At 36.3% G+C, this 19,068-nt stretch overlaps 1 protein-coding gene across 3 annotated transcripts; it reads left to right on the forward strand.

Moving 5' to 3' along the window:
• The first annotated feature begins 2,496 nt into the window (after positions 1 to 2,496).
• On the forward strand, positions 2,497 to 9,079 carry LOC306846168 (transcription factor GATA-6-like). Of its 3 annotated transcripts, none has more exons than XM_079379310.1 (7): positions 2,497 to 2,591; positions 3,281 to 4,186; positions 5,286 to 5,452; positions 5,917 to 6,042; positions 6,188 to 6,275; positions 6,387 to 6,487; positions 6,692 to 9,079. In XM_079379310.1, the coding sequence occupies exons 2-7, from the start codon at positions 3,334 to 3,336 to the stop codon at positions 6,857 to 6,859; spliced, it is 1,503 nt and encodes a 500-aa protein (XP_079235436.1). In that variant the 5' UTR covers positions 2,497 to 2,591; positions 3,281 to 3,333; the 3' UTR covers positions 6,860 to 9,079. The 3 variants fall into 3 exon arrangements, with proteins under 3 accessions (XP_079235436.1, XP_079235437.1, XP_079235438.1); XM_079379311.1 differs by lacking the exon at positions 2,497 to 2,591 and adding an exon at positions 2,818 to 2,916; XM_079379312.1 differs by lacking the exon at positions 2,497 to 2,591 and adding an exon at positions 2,889 to 3,122.
• Positions 9,080 to 19,068: the final 9,989 nt, after the last annotated feature.

Below are 19,068 nucleotides of genomic sequence, written 5' to 3' on the forward strand. Positions count from 1 at the left end.
TAATGTCCACAATGACTGGTCTTCCGGGGAACGGCCAACACCCTGCCTTACAATATGTCACCAAAGGTAATGAGTATTTGATCACTTCATCATCATTCATGCGGCAACAACTTTAGTTATGTACAACACAAAGCAAATGAATCTAGCAATGATTAGTCTACAAGAAACATTGCCTGAAGCAGCCTGATGAGCCTTGAGCAAATATCTAATATGACCAATGGCACACATTTTTCCTTTGCTCTGCTGGAGATGTCTAATCAAATAGAGATGGCACCATGGAATTATGAGCATTTGTTTTTAGATAGAAAGCAAACTAGTTAAATTATTCTATAGTTGTAATTATCCAATAATATATGGGTATGTGTAGGTAATTGTCTTGGGCAAGAAAACAGTTATACCAACAACATGAACAGGAATACCAACAAAAAACCACAAAGGAATAATAATAATAATGTAGAATTAAAAGGATAATTCTGTCGCTAAAATCATAGATGCGGTTGGATTATGAGACCATATTTGCACAGACATTGTGTCCCTATTGTGTTCGTTGAATTCGTTTTACATAGTGGGGTCAAAGTACATGGAGGCAACCTGATAAAGACTCTCTTTGTAGTGGCCTGGCAATGCATGCAATAAATATAGGCTAGTATAAGATATTCCATACGGAAAGCATTTATTCTCATAATTAATTGTAAGGCTGTTGTTTCGATGTATGTGTTCAGTTTTTTTAACCTGTTTATTTTAATCGACAGTGGTGATAAATACTCTTTCCTTATTTCAGCAGGGATAGTGATATATGCCTAATGTGTGTGACAATTGCTCAATAGTCTGAAATACATTTCACCCATACTCGCAATATTTCATAATCAAAGAGAGGTTTTATGATTTCCCTTTAGGGCTTCTGTAAGGTAAATAGGTATTATTTTTAATGCATGTGATTTTGCATCTTACTTTAAAAACAACAACAACAACAAACATTATCATTATTGTTATTGTTTATGATGACGACGATAATGATGATAATGCCTATAGTTATTTGTAAACAACAATGCGATTTGTTTATTGTATTTGTTTAACAGTTTTAATTAGTGGAATTAATACGATTAGTTCCTAATTATCACATTTATTTGATATTTCTTTAATTCTAACCCAGAAGTTCCGTCCTAAAAAATAAATGAGATTTCTCTAAATGATTTTATTTCACTGCGTCTTTGATTATTAATATGAGACACACTCATCTGTCAGATAACTGCAGGACAGACAGCAGACTATATGTGCTCCTAAACTGTCTGTTCTAAACTATTGACAAACACTCCAAGTGACTATGAAAAAAAAGCCATTTTTTTCTCTCATATAGTGACAAAAGAGATATTTATTTAAATAATAGCCCCTGTGCATAATACACTGTCTTGAACACATCATATAAAACAACAACGCAACTATTTTTTTTCTTGTAAAACATTTTTACAATGGCTTCAGATACCTGTTTTTGACACACACTGTTCTGAAATGATTTATCAATGTGTTATTATAACGATCGTTAATAATATAACATAAACAAACATTAGATTTTTTAATTATGACATGCGTGGGTGTTTACCTCAACTGTGCAATAACAACTCATAACTCAAATAATACAATAATTCAGTGTTATCGAATAAACTGAACAACAAAAGAGTCACAGACCCTCTCGGCTTTCAAATGATTAATCTAATTGGCAACCTCCAATACTTGATCACAATACAATGTATATTCTGCTTGAATGAATTATCTGCTGTTCAAAGTGAAGCACTCAGTAATGCATATTGCCCGCTGGGTGTTTGTGTAGGATCTCTTACAATCCTAAACGATGCCCCATCGTCTTAGATGAACTAATTAGCAACGACCCTAATTTGCATAGCACAGACAAAGTTCAACATCAAAACAAATACAAGAGTAAGTGATTTCATTATTCTGTTTTCGTGATTACCTCACATTAAACAATTTTACACAATTAAAAATGCAATATCAAATATTATCAAGAGCTTAATATCTTTCATATTTGGAGATTAGTCATCGAAAAGACATTTTTCTCGCTTACATTTTCAAACTGTAACATATGTACCTATGTTTGGCAGTAGGTTAATTATTTATTTATTTTTAAAGAACTGCTATAAATTAAACCGACATTTTATACCGGCAAATTAGCCTGGCACCACTTATGAACTGCTTATAAATTATTGCTTTAATTTACAATTTCAACCAACTTGCACTTGTCCTTCAGAGAAAAATATATAGGCTATAAAGCAAATCAATTTGTTCCGTCCCTTTGAGAAAATATAGTGAGATTCATAAATAAGACTCGCATTTTCCATTCGACATCAAGGACATCAAAACTAAGTAAGGTGGAAGGCGAAGAGCAGCACCCCTATCGAGCAGATGTGTTTGCTCAAGCTGGAATCCAATCAGAGGCTCGGAGCACAGGAGGCACCTCCTCTCTTAAACCTCGTCACGAGTGAACAGAGAACTTTCATTCCTAATAGTTCTCCAAGTCCTGAAACCACATAACCGCTGGATCCTGCGAACACCAACTTATGGCAAACCACCAATAGGTCAGTGAAAACTTTTTTCTTCTCGCATGCTCTTGTCTTGATTATAAATGTCTTCTCCAGCTTTTGTCAAACTTCTTGTCTTGGTGCTGAGTTCGGTGCCAGCTGAGGAAAGCCTTTTTTTTTTTTGTCTTTACCCTGCCTCTCTCTCTCTTATCTTTTGTGGGTCTTATCAAGTGGTTATCTCTTTTCTGCAAAGACATATTACGTTTTGTTTCCTATCTGTTACGTTGTATGAGTTTTTTTGGTAATTATGATGAGGCTACATCAAGAGGGAGGACTCATGACACGGATGGATTCAGATCTTCAGTGTAAAGCCCTGTATGGGGTGTGTATGTGCTTGCGCATGTGTTTTCTGGGAAAATAGTGAAGTTGTGTTCAGTCAACTTTCAAATTTAGAATATTACAAATGGCACAACAATTATGAATTTGAATAAGTTTGTATTTGACTGTTGCGCGCTTTCTGAACTGAACTGTTCCTCCGCTATAAAAGAAAAAGTGACCATGTTTCAATGAATATTTGCTTAAAATTCAGTAAGCATTCAGAGAAACTTGTTTTATTTGCTTAATGATTTGAGATTTTATGACATTTAGTGTCTAAAAGTAAAATATTGTCGTTCTCTCGCCCCCCGCCCTCATTTATTAGTCTCTTCTCCCCAACGTTTCTCATATTTTTATGTTCTCATTTTCAGTGCGCTCTGCCTCTGTATTTTCCACATACTGTGAGAAATAAAAGGGATCCTGGATGGACCTGGGTGATAATAGCTGGTCCATGGTCAAGCGCGAAGTGTCCAGCAGCAGCCCAGGGTCTCCGGCTGAGCAGAGCTACCTGAACACTGACCGCAGGGACCGGCTGAGATCACCGGCGCCGACGCACCTGGACGCGGTGGGAACGCGTCGCGCCGAGGGCAGGCCCCTACACTCCTACGTCCACTTTGGGCATCCCAACAACGCCCTGCCCAATTCTGACGACGTTACACTATTCACGGATTTAGACCAGGGCAACAAACTCATCATCTCAGGTGGGCACACCAGGGAGACGCATAAGGGAGGCTTAATTGTGGACCCTACCGACATGTATCAGACCCTGGCCATCGCCGCGGCCCAGAGTCAGGCCGGTTATAATGACACGCCATCGGCCGGTTACATGCACTCCAACCCTAATTCTCCCGTTTATGTGCCGACGTCTCGCGTTGGAACGATGATACCGAGTTTGTCGTACCTACAGCCCAGCGTGTCATCGCAGCCGAGCCATGCGGTCAGCGGTCACTCGGTCTGGGCACAGTCCGCCCCAGAGAGCCCATCCTACAGCACCGGAAGCCCACATACTTCCAACCGTTTCCACTACTCCCCCAGTCCGCCTATGAATAACGGCACATCGAGGGATGCCAGCTATACTAATCCTCTGAATGTAAACAGTCGAGACCAGTACCTTTCACGGCCGATAAGTGGATCTTACACAAGCCCGTATCCTCCGTATGTTGCACCGCAGTTATCTCAGTTACCGGCGGCGTGGCCCGCGGGGCCCTTCGAGAACTCCATGCTGCATTCCCTGCAGTCCAGAAGCGCACCGCTGTCTATCAGGGGACCAAACGGAGGTAAGCCACGGCTATTCATCATGTTAAAAGTCTTTTTTGACTGGGAATTTCAAAGCCCATGTTTCTCTCACATTTTGGGCAGCGTGTGAATAATTCAGTTATTATTATTATTATTATATTTGTAAAAAAAAAAAATTGTAATAAATGCACGTAGCCTATTTGTTTGTTTGTTAAAAGGCTGCTAAATGATAAATGTTAAGGCAAAGGTAATTTTCGGGGTGCAATCGTTTTAATATGGCGCCATTCTCACATAGATCAATGTCAGAAAGATTTGTAAAACAAAACATTAAAGTTGTGTGATTTATTTTTAATACAAATGTCTTATATATAGGCCTAATGTACCGCCAGAAATTGTTATGTTGACCTTCTTCGGTAAGCGATTTCTGTTCTTTAGCATGCAGCTTGTTTGGCGACAGATGAAAACATCAGCAATCGGACAAATTTATTATTATTATTATTATTATTATATATATTTTTTTAATTGGCCTAACTTGCATCGTTACAGAAACAACAGGTGGAACCTTTTGTTAGCTGCGTGTGTGAAAAATAATAACTATATTATAAAATATAACTATAACAAAAATATATTGCGGTGTCATCTATCTGGCTATTTTTAAGAAAAAATGAATGAATTAAATTAATTCTATCGTTTCAAACCGAAGTTGAATGTGTACAACAACAGTGACAGATAACGCCATTTACATGTTTGAAATTATTTGAACAAAACATAAATCTGAGGCTATCAACGAAGTCCTGTTGCTGCCCATTGTATCTTTTACTATGCTATAGCTAAAGTTTCTAATTATTGCCTGGCTATGCATTAGGCTACATGTTTATATAATTAATTGCGATTAAAATAAAAATAGGTTGGCTAGGTAATTAAGAGCTGTAAATAACAGTAGACTACACAAAATAACAAAGTGGATATTTCAGTGTAAATTTAATTAAGAGAAAAGAGTTGCAGAGAAAACCAGCAATCCCATCTGTCATTAATGCTATTAGTCTGTTACAATGTGTCATGTCTGCGCAATTCATTTGGCGCACATTGAAGTTGATGGTGAATGTGATGTTGACTGACGGGGAACTGTCTGTGTCTCAGAGTTGCTGGAGGACATGATGGAGAGCCGCGAGTGCGTCAACTGCGGCTCCATTTCCACCCCGCTGTGGAGACGCGACGGCACGGGTCACTTTCTCTGTAACGCCTGCGGTCTGTACAGCAAAATGAATGGACTCAGCCGACCATTAATTAAACCTCAGAAGCGTATGGTGAGCACCGACTCGATGAGCTACTTAACCACTCAATTTCCTGCCTATTTATTTCAAACAATAGCCAGAGGTTATCTGGGAACATCTTCACAGGTCTACTCCCATAATAAACGCTATTTTTATTGACGAGACAAGTTTGTATGCATTGAACATTAATTGTTTAGGCTAAAAAATAATAATAAAATAAAATAAAAAAGACTGCGCATGCATATATTTGTTTTGTTTTTTAAAATGTATTTGTGCAATCGAAGCCCATTTTATTTTATTGTTTATGCTTATGAAATTTGCGGTGCTTTAAACAAGTAAAAATTGAATAAAATTAAATATATTGAAACATAAATTAATTAAACATTAATTTAAACTGCCCGCATCTAGGCTATTTAACTATACCAGTTTAGATTCATGACTGAAACTTTAGCATTATCATGATCAATTAATGACAATGCTAATTTTTTTGTCTCCAGCCGTCTTCAAGGCGGATTGGCCTGTCATGCGCGAACTGCCAGACCAGCACAACAACATTGTGGCGCAGAAACGCAGATGGAGAACCCGTGTGCAACGCGTGTGGACTTTACACAAAATTACACGGGGTATGTTATATTACATGTTTCATGAAAACAAGATTTGATACAACTGAAAAAAAAAAAAAAAAAAGTATAGGCTACAATTAAAATAAACGGGGGAAAGCCACAGGTGTCATTACAATATTTAAAAATTTGATTTCATGTTTTTTAGGTGCCCAGGCCCCTTGCCATGAAGAAAGAAGGTATTCAGACAAGGAAAAGAAAACCAAAAACCTTGAACAAAACAAAGGGATCATCTGGTATGTTAAATAATAATAACAATAAAACTCAATCAGACAAGTTAAAATCTTTCAGTAAAAATCCCACCAAGGTTAACTGCGAGTTAACTAACTGGTTCAAATTATTCACAGGAAGTAGTTCTGTCCCCATGACTCCAACTTCTTCATCTTCTTCTAATTCAGAGGAGTGCACAAAGAATAGTCCTTCATCAACGCAGGTGCCTGTCACATCAGTAAGTTTATACACTTTGTCTGCATTAAAATGAGTCAACAGCGTACCAAACCTTACAGCTAAAAAGTTGAATAGCTAAAAACTATTTTTCTGCATTACTTATGAATCTTGCAACACTTTTAAGGCATCATACAAATAGACCATTTCATTACATCAACTGGTTTGCTTTTAATTGGTCATACTCACTTTCTCTGGTTTGATCCAGGTCAACTCTTCGACGCTGGTGGGCCAAGTTGATGTTCCAGGCACGACGGGCTCCATGGTGAAATACCCCGGCCAGGAGAGTCTGTACACGAATGTAGGCCTGACGTCCACAGCTGACGTGGCAACCTCCGTGAGAGGGGACACTTGGTGCCCCATGGCCTTGGCCTAAACCCTGGCATTATGGGCTGGAAGCCATTTGCTGTCCTTCAGCTCTCCAGAACGTCCCTTAAAATCTGGCAGGGTGTGGGGTGTCATCTGTTTTTGGTCTGTGTTAGTGATCTTGAGCAGAGGCTCAATCTGTTCCAAATACTCCAGTTTTTGTTTGACCCGTGGAATACTGGACATCCACGATGGAGATTATCTCTCTGCACTAGAGGACGACGCTTGAGAGCATCTGCTTTAACACGCCTTTGGTACTTTCAGAGCATACCCTGCACCATGAATGTTGTTCGGAGTGGATCAAAAATGATTTTTTTTTTTGAAAGTAGAGTTGTACATATTAATGCTAATGGATACTTCGCCCATCTGGAAAGACGAGGTTGTTGATTGGATTGTGGTGATCTGAAGAGAAAATGGTTGATCTGTCTGAAACTGGAATTGAAGATAAAGTGTCAAGGTGTTCTTATTGATGAATGCAAACATATTTATGAAGCTACGGTTGTTCAAATAATGCATATATTTGTCAATAAAGAGAATGTCAAATAGAGTAGGACTGACGCCTTCCTTTGATATCTTTCAAGCATGACGTTGTTGCAGTGGATGTTGCTCACTAATCTGCAGACCTTCTATGTGAAATTTAATCTGAAGAAAATGAGAAAAAAAAGCTCTTAGAAGACTGAACTGTTTTGTGATGGTTTAACACAGGGTATCAAAGATCACAGGAGCTCACATGAGACTTGTAGTGTTTTGTTCGATTACACATTTTCCTAGAGATCACTATCAAATGAAAACGGTCCAATCAAAATTCATAGTAAAGAAAATTTGTTTTTTCCAACCTACGTGGAGATATCCAGCTGGACTAAATCATCAGCAAAGCATAAAGCATAAATAAAATGACCTTTATATCTCTGTAAGAACAAACGGCGCTCAGGATTTCTTTTCTGATGCATTTTTTGTTACAATATAAAACTGCAAAAAAGTTTCGCTGCAATGATTTTGGATGTAATACTACCTAACGTATGACACTAATGTGTGAATATCAGTGCATATTGCTGTTTATTTGAGTTTTTTTACTTTCAGAGTGATACAATTCTTAAGCTGATGAAGGGACAATGTTAAATCTGGATCTCGCTTTCACAATGTGTTGAATGTTTTAGAGAGAGTAATGTGTGCCAGAATCAATCAGTAGTGAAAGTTTCTTGTGAGTTACTATCTAAAGCACAAACATAATGCACAAGGACAGTAATTAATGAGCTATCTAAAGAGTAGAGTCAGTCTCAAGAGGTTCTGGTGTCCATGATTTACTGCCTTTGATCTGTTAAACAGTTACCCAACTACAAGTGTCCCATGTAAACATCTTATGGCTTTGAAATTGGGGATTAAAGGAGCACCAGAAGAGCCTTCTTCAAACGATTACTCCTTAGAGCAGCAGAGTAATTCCATGACATTTTTGGACAAGCTTTTTGTGTCACAGAGACAATGTGTGAACAACACAAGAAACATTTTGCTATCATTGTGATTCTCCACCCTTATAACCTCTAGAATTATTTATTTCTGCAATGTAGTGTGTTTGTTATTTTATTTGAATTAACGTATTTTGTATTTTACGGTTGTATTTTTTATTTTTTTTTTGGCCATAATTTCAGTTCCAAATTATTTCAATTATTGCCATGGTTTTGTCTGGAAAAGATTCAAATTATATGTTGGATTGAAAAGTGTGTTTTCCTTGTTTTTTTTTTTGTAGATTTTAAGGTTCAAACCTTTCATTTCTTATGAAAGGTTCTCGTCACATAAACCACTGGAACCACATCATTTGTAATTATGATAACTTAATCAAAATGATTTTCCGTTTTCATTGTCATCACCAGTCATGAAGCAAATTTTTATGGTAAAAATGTTCTAAAACCATTGACTCTCCCGATTGTTTTCCAGTGAACAGAGTATTAAGAAGGATGTCATTGTTGGATTTTTAATTTTTTTTTCATCAGATTAGTTCATTAACACTGGAACAATAAATAAGAGCCATGACTAAAGCGGTTGTTTTTCCCATCCGTTATTTTTGTTGTATTCAAATTGTTTTAATTTAATCAAGTATTAATCAATATTGTTGATTTGATTTTCAAGTCATGTTTTACCACTCATAGGCCAGCTGTTTGCTCATGGATCAGATTGGTGTGTTTGTTGGTACATTGGCGCAAATTAAAAACTTGAAATTTGTATTTCAATAATCATATATTTTTATTTCTTTTATTATAATCACATTAGTTTAGCTCCTGAATGATAGCCTACACATTATCACAATATTGACCTAAAATGGCCAGATTTGAATTTGGGTCAGTAATGAACATTATTAATGTTAAAATGAAATATTGCGTGACATGTTTCTGGTGCATCTGAAGATTTCTTAAGCCAAAGCCCAGCCCAAATGAGTTATTGGTTTATGTGAACTCTTGACATTTGAATGTGCTGATCTTTGCCTCAGGGTTGCACTTTGATTTACGACTGATTGATGACGTCTCGGCTCCAATAGATTGCAGCTCTCTGATGTCATTTCTTGTGCTGTTTGTGATTCTGGTGAATCAAACCAATAGACACAGCATGCTTTGATGCACTGGTACACCATGCTGGCAACATTTCTTTTGCTCGCGATCACTGAAAGGAATCTATGCGGAAAGAACAGAGACCCAGAACCAGTTGTTGCATTATTTCTTTGTCATAAATGTCTTTTTTTGTAGTACATCTAGTATAAATGCTCATCCCATTTGTTTCAAATCTTTCTTTACATTGTTTCAATTCTGTTAATGTTTCGGTTTTGTGTAAAATCGTAAATCCCTTTGTCTGTTTGTTGGTTGCAACACCATAACACCAGCCCAGACTAGTATTTCCACAGAGCAAAAGTTGCTCCCTGCTGCCCTTTTGAACTACATTTGCCCTCTTTGCTTCAGAGAGAAGTACCAGCCACAACATAAAGCTCAATAACTCAGAAGCACACTCCATTAATAACAGCTTTGGCACAGCCCAACAGAATTCACTTAAGACTGCACTAACGTCACATTACATTCCAGCTCCCCTCTCCAGTCACCTACTGCTCCAGCGTTGATTAAGATTTATTTTTATGCATTCTGGTTATCTGCCCAGGGTGTATGACATATAGCTGTGAGGTTTATTGGGGGCTGGGATCTGTGAAGGATTTCAGCAAATTCTTCTCTTTGTGATTGAGGGCTGGGAGTGGCAATCTGTGCCAAGACGCTCCACACAAGCGCGGTTCTGGAGGTACAACTTGGTATTGCATATACGACTGCTTCTTTCAATGTGTAGGATCTGCAATACCAGAACAACACACTGCAAGACAAATCCTATTATTGATGAGTATTTTGCCTCAGTATATGTATGCGGGACAGTGTATGTCTCAACTTTTGTGCATTTTTATCTGAAGTGTCAAGTGTACATACCTAAAAAGATACATTTATTGGAGAAGAAATATCGTTAAAGACCTGTTTTCAGAAACATCTAATACAAAGCTATATTTTGTTTTACTACAATGAAAGATTTTTATTTACTTGTTTTATGTACAAGTGAGGACAGTCAGTAGACAAAAATGCAGTATGAAAACCTAATGTAAAAAGCAATTCTACTTCTCAAATAAATTTATAATGTTTTGAACATTTTTAGATATTTTTACTGGTTTTTAATTTTTTTACTTTAATTTTTTTTTTGCAGTCCAGAGCTCAAATCTTTTTTTTTATCCATGGGATGATCCTTGAGACATTTAATGTGCTTATTGTTTTTTTTTTTTTATAATTAGAGAAATAATCTGGGGATTGTCCTGATATGGTATTTGTGTATTGTTAAAAATGGGAATATGGTTCACTGTGAAAAAGAAAAAGAAACAGAAAAAGAAAAAAATATCATGACTTTCATAGCTTTAAAAGACTATAAAAATCCTACATTTAAAAAATGCTGTGTTATTTACTTTCATTTCACTTAAAATTGGTTATACATATTATAAATAATTGCAAAAAAAATGGCAAGTAGACATTGAATTAAATGTGAAATTTTGAAGTAGAAAGACTGAAAAAATATTTTCTTGTAAAATATGTTGAAAATTATTTATTTACAATTTTAAAAGATATATATATATTTTTTTACAGTGTACAGTAAAAATGTTAATTGGTTAATGGTAAGTTCCCTTACTCTGTACGAAGAACTATATAGATCTAATGGGACTTTTCATGGAATTTTCAGTAAATACAGAGGTTAAATATCACTAAATACAGTTTTTTTTTTTTTTTTTAAACGGGAAAAGAAAAGGACATCTTATAATATATAAAAACAATTAATGGACACAATGGTTTTAAAATAACTATATTAGCTTAGTTTTTACTTATCAGTTATGCACATTAGGGATTTATGTTACATCTTGTTGTTAAACTCATGTTTAATGCATTATATCAGAGTCATGTGTGTTACCATGATGGTGTTTTGTGTGTATGACAATGTGCATTTTCTATATATTGGTATTTACCTTTATCTTGTGGTTTCATCACATTGCTTTCTCACTATTTAAGGTTGTGTCATTATAAAGATAAAAATGCATTTTAAAATTTGGTATATTAATATATTAATATTTCCACAAAGTATTCATTGTTATTATTGTACAGTTCATTAGAATTTTTACAACTTAAAATGTCGTTCTCATTTTTATTTATTTTTTACTGTAAAATTGTAGCACCCACAGCTACTGTTTTTATTGTAAATGTGGCTTTCAATATGTCAACACCAAAGAATATTTTTTATTTCAACCCACAGCGGAGGACAAGATCTTCACAATACCAAACATGCTCTGAATATTTCCTTGTCTGTGAACTTGTGTACTGGTGTGTTTAAGTTTGGGACAAGACACACTGTATTCCTAAAAATAAGTACACTAGCGTTAATAAAAGACACAAATCACACAACTGAGACTGTAATCAGTCTGAATACTTATTCAGAAGGATAAGGAACTGACTAAAAATATACGCAACGGTCAAGCATTCACATGTGTGTCCTCTTGGAGCTTTAAGAGACATTCATCTTTTCATCTGGTCTTGCAGAGCTTCATATGTTACCTGGGGAATCCAATTTAAGTTTCATTCAAAACTGAAAATGATATTGTCTATTGCACTTTAAACCAATCAATTTTCACTTCACTATGCACTAAACTGCAGGTGTGCAACATATAGTTCTAACACACACGTTTCCTTTGAGTTTGACACTGAGTTTTGCTTTAGTTCCACAGCCTGTGATGTCCAGCACTGAACTCTGTATTTGGACAGTGAGTAAAAGGGTCAGTGTCACCCTCTCCTCTCTGGGGTGGAGTTGAAAGTCCACCCTGTGCCAGAGTAAACATGGAGGAGGTCTCAGAACGAAGAACTGGGAGCCTTAGGCTGTTTGAAAATGGGTAAAGAATGGTTTTCCCCTAGGGGGAGTTACCCAACGGATCTCAGTGAGGCACTGTCTGTGTCCACAGGCTCCGGAAGAGATGGGATCACTGACGCAGCCCTTGAGGATTTCTAGTAAAATTCAGCCCAATTTCCAACTGATCGTTCCCTAAACAAACAGGCCTGACATTCTGAAAAAGGAAATCTTGGGGCTATTTCCTTAGAAATATGTGTAACACATTTCTATGACATATTACAAAGGAATGATAATATAATGCAATAATAAAGACATGGTATTTTTTTTTTATAGTGTAACAATAAAGAATGTATGTCTTATTATAGACTATGGCACATGTATGGAATGTGCATTTCATTTTAAAAAAGAAAATAATTAGTTAAAAGCACTACCAGTGAAAAGTTTGAAAACTTTAAGATTTCTTTGTGTTATAAACATTGAAAAGTATGACTGGTGGTTTTTGCAGCTAGATATGACCTGAGGCCCTGCTGGTAGATGCTGTAATTACATGATTCTGCTAGCAAAAAAAAAAAAAAAAAAACAAGTAACCATGTAATACTGAAAAGTGTTATTTTTTTTATTTTTTATTTTTGACACACAATCAGTTGCATGGCATGTTTCCAGAACTGTATGCCCATGAAGTAAAGATGAAGGCCTTCGGGTCACATACTTTTGAGGGGTCCCTGAGCCAGCCGAGCAACTAGATGAATGGGATTGCTAATGGCCATCTCACTCCGGGTAATTTAGACATCCTTGGTTATACCTACAAAATTTGAATTTTGGCTGACGAAGAAGTTTGATTGAAGCGCGACTGTGGAAAGAGATGAGTGAGTGATTGAGGAAAGCACAGGAAGCCAAGGCATTAGTTCTGTTTTTGTTTTTGGTGCTCCTCTGCAAATGTCAAATATGAGGAAGTCCAGGGGAAGGGAAATTAGAACGAATGTAGAAAAAGCTGGGTATACTGTGGAACATGAGGGGAGGGCAAAAGTACAGGTCTTTAGTTTTGAAGAGCGGAAAGACAAACATTAGTCATAACTGACAACTGACTTCTGCATGGCCTCCAATAATGATATGGAGGATATGACACTTACACTTCCACAAGCTCTGTTTGCAAGGGTATTTGCGTATAGAATTTGTCCCATGAGGCAAACCAACCTTCCTGAGAAGCTCGTAATTTTAGAAAGGCACATCTCAAATAAAAACATTGCTTTTTATATTAGTACATTTCATTCTTCTCACTCAAGTGTGATTCGAAAAACTGCCATTGACAAATCCAAACTGTTGTTTTTATACTAACAATAATTTGCTAACACATCTTAAATGTTGAGAACATTAGAGGGTAACATGGTTAAGTTTCTGGGTTATGCTTCATTCATATTCTTAATGGATAGACACCAAGTATTTGACAGTTTATTCAAATAATATCCAGCAATATAAACAATTATTAAGGAACTATATATTCAAATTGCTAGTATATTTAGTTTAAACCTTCAAATTCCAAAATGTTACAAAATATACATTTAAAATCTAAAATTACATTTTGAATGAATGCAAACAGTTTTAAAAATGCATTTTGTGCAATAGGAATATATTTGATTGAAATAGTAGTAACTATGTATATCAAAAATATATTCAGAAAATATATATTTTCAATATATTTTTAAATATATTTTGCTTTAAAATTGTGTATAACTTCATATTGTGAGGAAGTTCACAGTGCATTAAGTTCTTTAAAGTTTGCCCATTGCAAAGAAAACAGGGCTAGTTGTTTTCTCGGCATTGTGCCAAACTAGACATGCTGTTTCCAAGTGTAAACACATAAAAAGCATTAAATAGAGATCACAGTCCTTTTTTACTTGTTTTGAAGTCTCTGAACACTTTTAGTTTGAAAATGCACTCATAGGCCAAAGTACAGCAGTATGACAGTCAGATGCACTAGCGGCTGTGTTAGCAAGAGTGATCCTCTAATGTTATTTTCCCAGTTTCCTTTCCCCTATTTCAGAACTGTGTCTGTGAGCCGCCCCACTAAATCATGAAGCTCATTTAAGTATTTTCTCCGAATACTCCAGACATAATCCAAGTTTTGCAGGGGTTCACAGCGAGGTCACTGCTATCTCTCCTCTCCCACTAGCTCAACAGTCATCTCACATCCAAGAGGCTTGGAGCTGAGTTCAACACATTGGTCTATGGGAAACTGTGCTCGCCGCCAATTGCAATACTTCCCGGCGTATTTCTGTCAAAGCTCAAGCCTTTTAAAAACAACACAATCACTGAACTCATTGGAGCCCCATTTGAATCAATTAGCTATGTGTCAACAAACCAAATTCTAATCATTCTTAACAGGGGAAGGGGATTGTTGTCGTATGCAAGCCATGCCTAAGCAGCAGAAAAGGAGATAGATTAATCAATTGGCATTTACATTTATTTCATCTTTTTTGTGTGATCATTAAAGCCCACTGTTCTAATAATAGAGTCAGGACCATGCAATGTGAGCGAGGAATAATCTTTTCTGTTTTTGTAAATGAAAGAGTTTCAAACTAATGTCAATAAACAGAGCAGTTTTTTTTAGTGATATATAGGTTAAGAACCTGTATACGTTTTAAGATTAATTTTTAGTTAGATCACGACAACTCTCTGAATAGTTTTAGCATGTTAATAGATATGACAATGTTGATGCATTTGGTCTTGGCGGAGTAGATCTGCTAAACACACTGCCAGTAGATATACATATATGCTGTTGTGAGCATATAAAATATGCTGCGGCTGCTACATAAATAGACATGCATAAAAATCCTGTAGCAGATCTAGACAGGTGGAGCTGGGGGAGGTGGAGGGTTTCAGAGGAACTCATTTTAGTAAATGATGTGACTGCTAGCAGATTGCATATCAGACCTATCAGCCCGTGCCATCTAGAGTGTCAAGTATTTTTTAGGGTAGTTCATCCAAAAGTTAATAATGAACGTCATCATTCATTATTCAATTTTGTCTGTAGAAACAGATTTTTTTCTTTGCCGAAACAATGAACTCAGTGAGGTTCAGTGTTGTTTCGTACTTCATTGGCTATCATTGAATAGAAAGTAGTAACACTTGATTTTAGGGTGTCTTTGTTACACGTTACTTGTACTTACTATTGTAATAACAATAAATGCATAATTACATGCAAGTAACCTAATCGTAATCTAACCAGATAGCAAGTACATGTAGTTAATTAATATTACTCAGTACTTAAATGTATAATTACACTGTAACAGCAACACCTTAAAATAAAGTATAACCAATTATTTTTATGCAAATTATCTCTTTAACTCATGACAACCGCTGCTTGTTCCTAAATGGTTTATGGGATGATAAACTAATCTACATAAATGAATAACAAGTGCTCCTCTGTGCTCTGTATAAGCATGTTTATCGCACTGCCAATTACACAAAAAGCAGCTTTTGTTATTTGTGGCTATTGCGATAGAATGGTCTCTGTGTGTGTTTCTAATTTGTTCTAGGACTCCCCTTCTAAACTATCAGCAGTCCCCCGGGAGCCAATAATAAACTGATAACAAGACAAGAAACCAGAGTAAATCAGGGATGACGTAAGACAGGATACAGCTCAGAGAGACACACTTCAGGAACTATAGTAAGATACAGATAACCTGTTGGCTGTAGAGTATGGACACTTTTACAACCCCCTTGTTTACAGCAAATCTTTGTTTTTTATCCAAACCTTATGATTTTATGGTGTGAGCATGCATTATTAATGCCGCTTAAGTGTTTTGTATTTAAGTAAGGTTCTGTTTTGAAGATGTGCAGATGTTGGTTTTATCAACAAATTTTTTTTTTTTGTACGAAGTTAGACAAATATACAACCTTTTCCTGGATCCTTACAGAGAATGACCATGCAGACCTCTTGGCCAAGGCTGCCTATTAATTACCCACAGGACTTAAAAAATTTCCTGTTTTCCCCTCCTTAATTAAGCTAATCTGCCCTGAACTTTAAAGAGAGGAAATACCTAGAAATAGTTCCCAATTTTCAGCACATTCAATTATTTTGTGCCGAGTAGCAGATTGCATCAAATCGTGTCAACGCAGAGATCAACAGTGCTTGATCCTTGGCGGAAATGATGTCTGTCATTTCTTCCTTTGCCATGAAGGGTAATGTGGGAATTTTTCAGAAGGAACAGCGCCTGCTGTGGGCATGGCCAGTGCCCAAGCTGTACGTGCTCAAGGTCAGGGCCATCCACCATCAATCTCTGGCCATTATGTTTATTATCATTACTTGCACATACTCACTGAGTGTAGAGAAGAATTGTTGACTTATGCTCCCTGTTACTTTTCCTCCCTTATTCACAATGTCTCACGCTTCCAATGAAAATTCAGTGGGTGACGATTTAAGAGGGACTTTCTTGTGAAAAACAGGGACTTCCTTAAGTCAACGTGAAGCAAGAACATTTCTCCAACTAGTTCCCTCTAAAAACACCTGCTTAACTGGCCTTGACCCTCAGTCTGTTGCCCTTCCATTCTGACAACATTCTCATAATCAAAAAAAAAAAATCATTACTGGGGTCTCCACAGCCTCAAATCTTTTCAACTGTGAAATAAAAATCACCTTCAGCCTCACCCTTCTGTTACTCAAAAGGAAGTAATGAAAACCAATAGGACGACATTTTTACCACACTGGAGTTTCAAAGCTGAAGAAAACAAGACTGACTAATACAATATTCACTAATAATTACAACATTTCCAGCAATTTTTCATCATTGCACAGTACCTTTTGATCGACCGAAATATTTAAAAGCATGAAACATAATGTTCATCACTCATAATAACAATACAATAACATTACAGTAACAGTTACAATATCATTTTGTTTTGGTTACAGCTGTCATTAGTTCCACATTCTGGATATGTTCCAATGGAATTGGAATTTTCCAATCAAGGGTGTTTCAGCATTCCCGTTATCCTACATAGGACAAGTGGTTTGGAAAATGGATTAATGGGATTGGGAGTTAGACTGAAGGATCAGAGAATTAAGTGCAAATGATTAAATAAGACTACTGAATACTGCTTCAAGAGGAGTACCACGAGGAGAACCTTATTCTCTTAGAGTTTTATATTTTTAATGTGACACTAAAATGATGTTGCACATAATGTCAAATTGATTCATGTACAGCTTTGTTGGTGGAAAAATACTTCATCACTATATTAATTCACCTCAATACACACAAGGTGCTTATAATATTACAACATATTAAACAGAGAAATATATTAAGGTTACCACCTAACAAACTTAAATCTTAAACTGCCAACATTTTGAATTCAATATGTATGATTTTAAGTAGTTGGAAACTGGTAATTATGGTAATCCCGAATACTGCATCATTAGGGATCTAACTCTAGATTACATAATTAGAGGCGTAAATCAAAATTCTATTCGGAGAAGTACAAAATAAAAATAAGTACCAGAATGTAAATGACGATTGCGGTGTGCACCCAGTGTGATGGTGAAAATCTGCGACATTGTTACACAGCCTCTGTGCATCACAACTATGTAAAGCCTGCCTGCCCCCTACAGAAAACAGGCGGGTTATCACATCACTAACATTTATTTAACCTTTTTCTCCTGTGGAGAGCTAAAGAGGCGGGTGCAGTAGGGGCTGGCTTCTCTTTTCAGAGACATTATTATATACCATTATACAACAGTCCGCTAAAATGTCCCATACAATAAACCTTGTCTACAATGATGCTTACTCTAACAGGTTCACGTTTGTGTACACAAAAACTTGCGATAGCCTAACACAACATAAGCATTATTCTAAATCAGTTTGAATACATGAACACATTGCTTTGCTGCTCTGTCCTAAACCGCCATTTCACATTTAGTTCCTTGCTTTCCACTGGGAGTCATACAGTACATGAAACAGGAGGATGATTTCGCCACAGTGAAGGATTCTCATGTGCATTTATGTCGGCCTGTTTTGGAATTAACGGCAAAACTCCCCACTCCCACATATCCCTGTGTGCTCGCTGGGACGTTTTTTTTTTTTTTTTTTCTCAGATTCATCACTCACTAGCCAAAAAAGTGAGGCTGATACCAAAATAAATAATGGGTGTTTTGAGTAGGCAGAATTTTAGAGCTTTTAAATATGATGCTGTAAATATGGAAGAAAATGAGGACAGTCATTTAAGTCTGGGGAGTTTCTCTAACATGCTTTAGAACTGTTTAGTTTGTTGTCCTAAAGCTCGGAAGAGAACTATTAAAGCTGTGCGCTCCTTAAGGAATTTCAGTTTATGATTTTAGAATAGCATTTGTTATTGTACAAAAGTTTCAAAATTCACCATTTTAATACCCCATACAAATTCCAGAGGAAGCCCATGGCAAATGCAAAAATAGCCCCGTGGGTGAGAGTGTAAATTGACTGGATAGCTCTATAGTGGTCTACGATCGTGTATTAGATATGAAGATGAATGTCTTTAATCAAGTCATTTTAGTAGTCTTACTTTATAGTAGTAGTCCAAAATTTTATCTAGAAGGTAACTTAAAAATCCATTAAATCATTTGACAATATTGCGATTAAACTTTACCTCATGTAAACTATATTAACCATTTAAATGTCAGCTTGTAGTCGATTTTAAGAAAGAGGCAGGGTTTAAGTGGACTGAGGGGCCACAGTTTTTTTTATCTTTTCTACTGTACTACTTTTCCATTGTTTTCTAGGTAAACATGCACTTTATACAGATGTGTTTGACCATTGTGCTTGAGTCAAATGTCTTTAGACTTGCCGTTCTAAAAAT

The sequence above is a fragment of the Barbus barbus genome (assembly GCF_936440315.1).
Source record: "Barbus barbus genome assembly, chromosome: 26".
Lineage (NCBI taxonomy): Eukaryota > Metazoa > Chordata > Actinopteri > Cypriniformes > Cyprinidae > Barbus > Barbus barbus.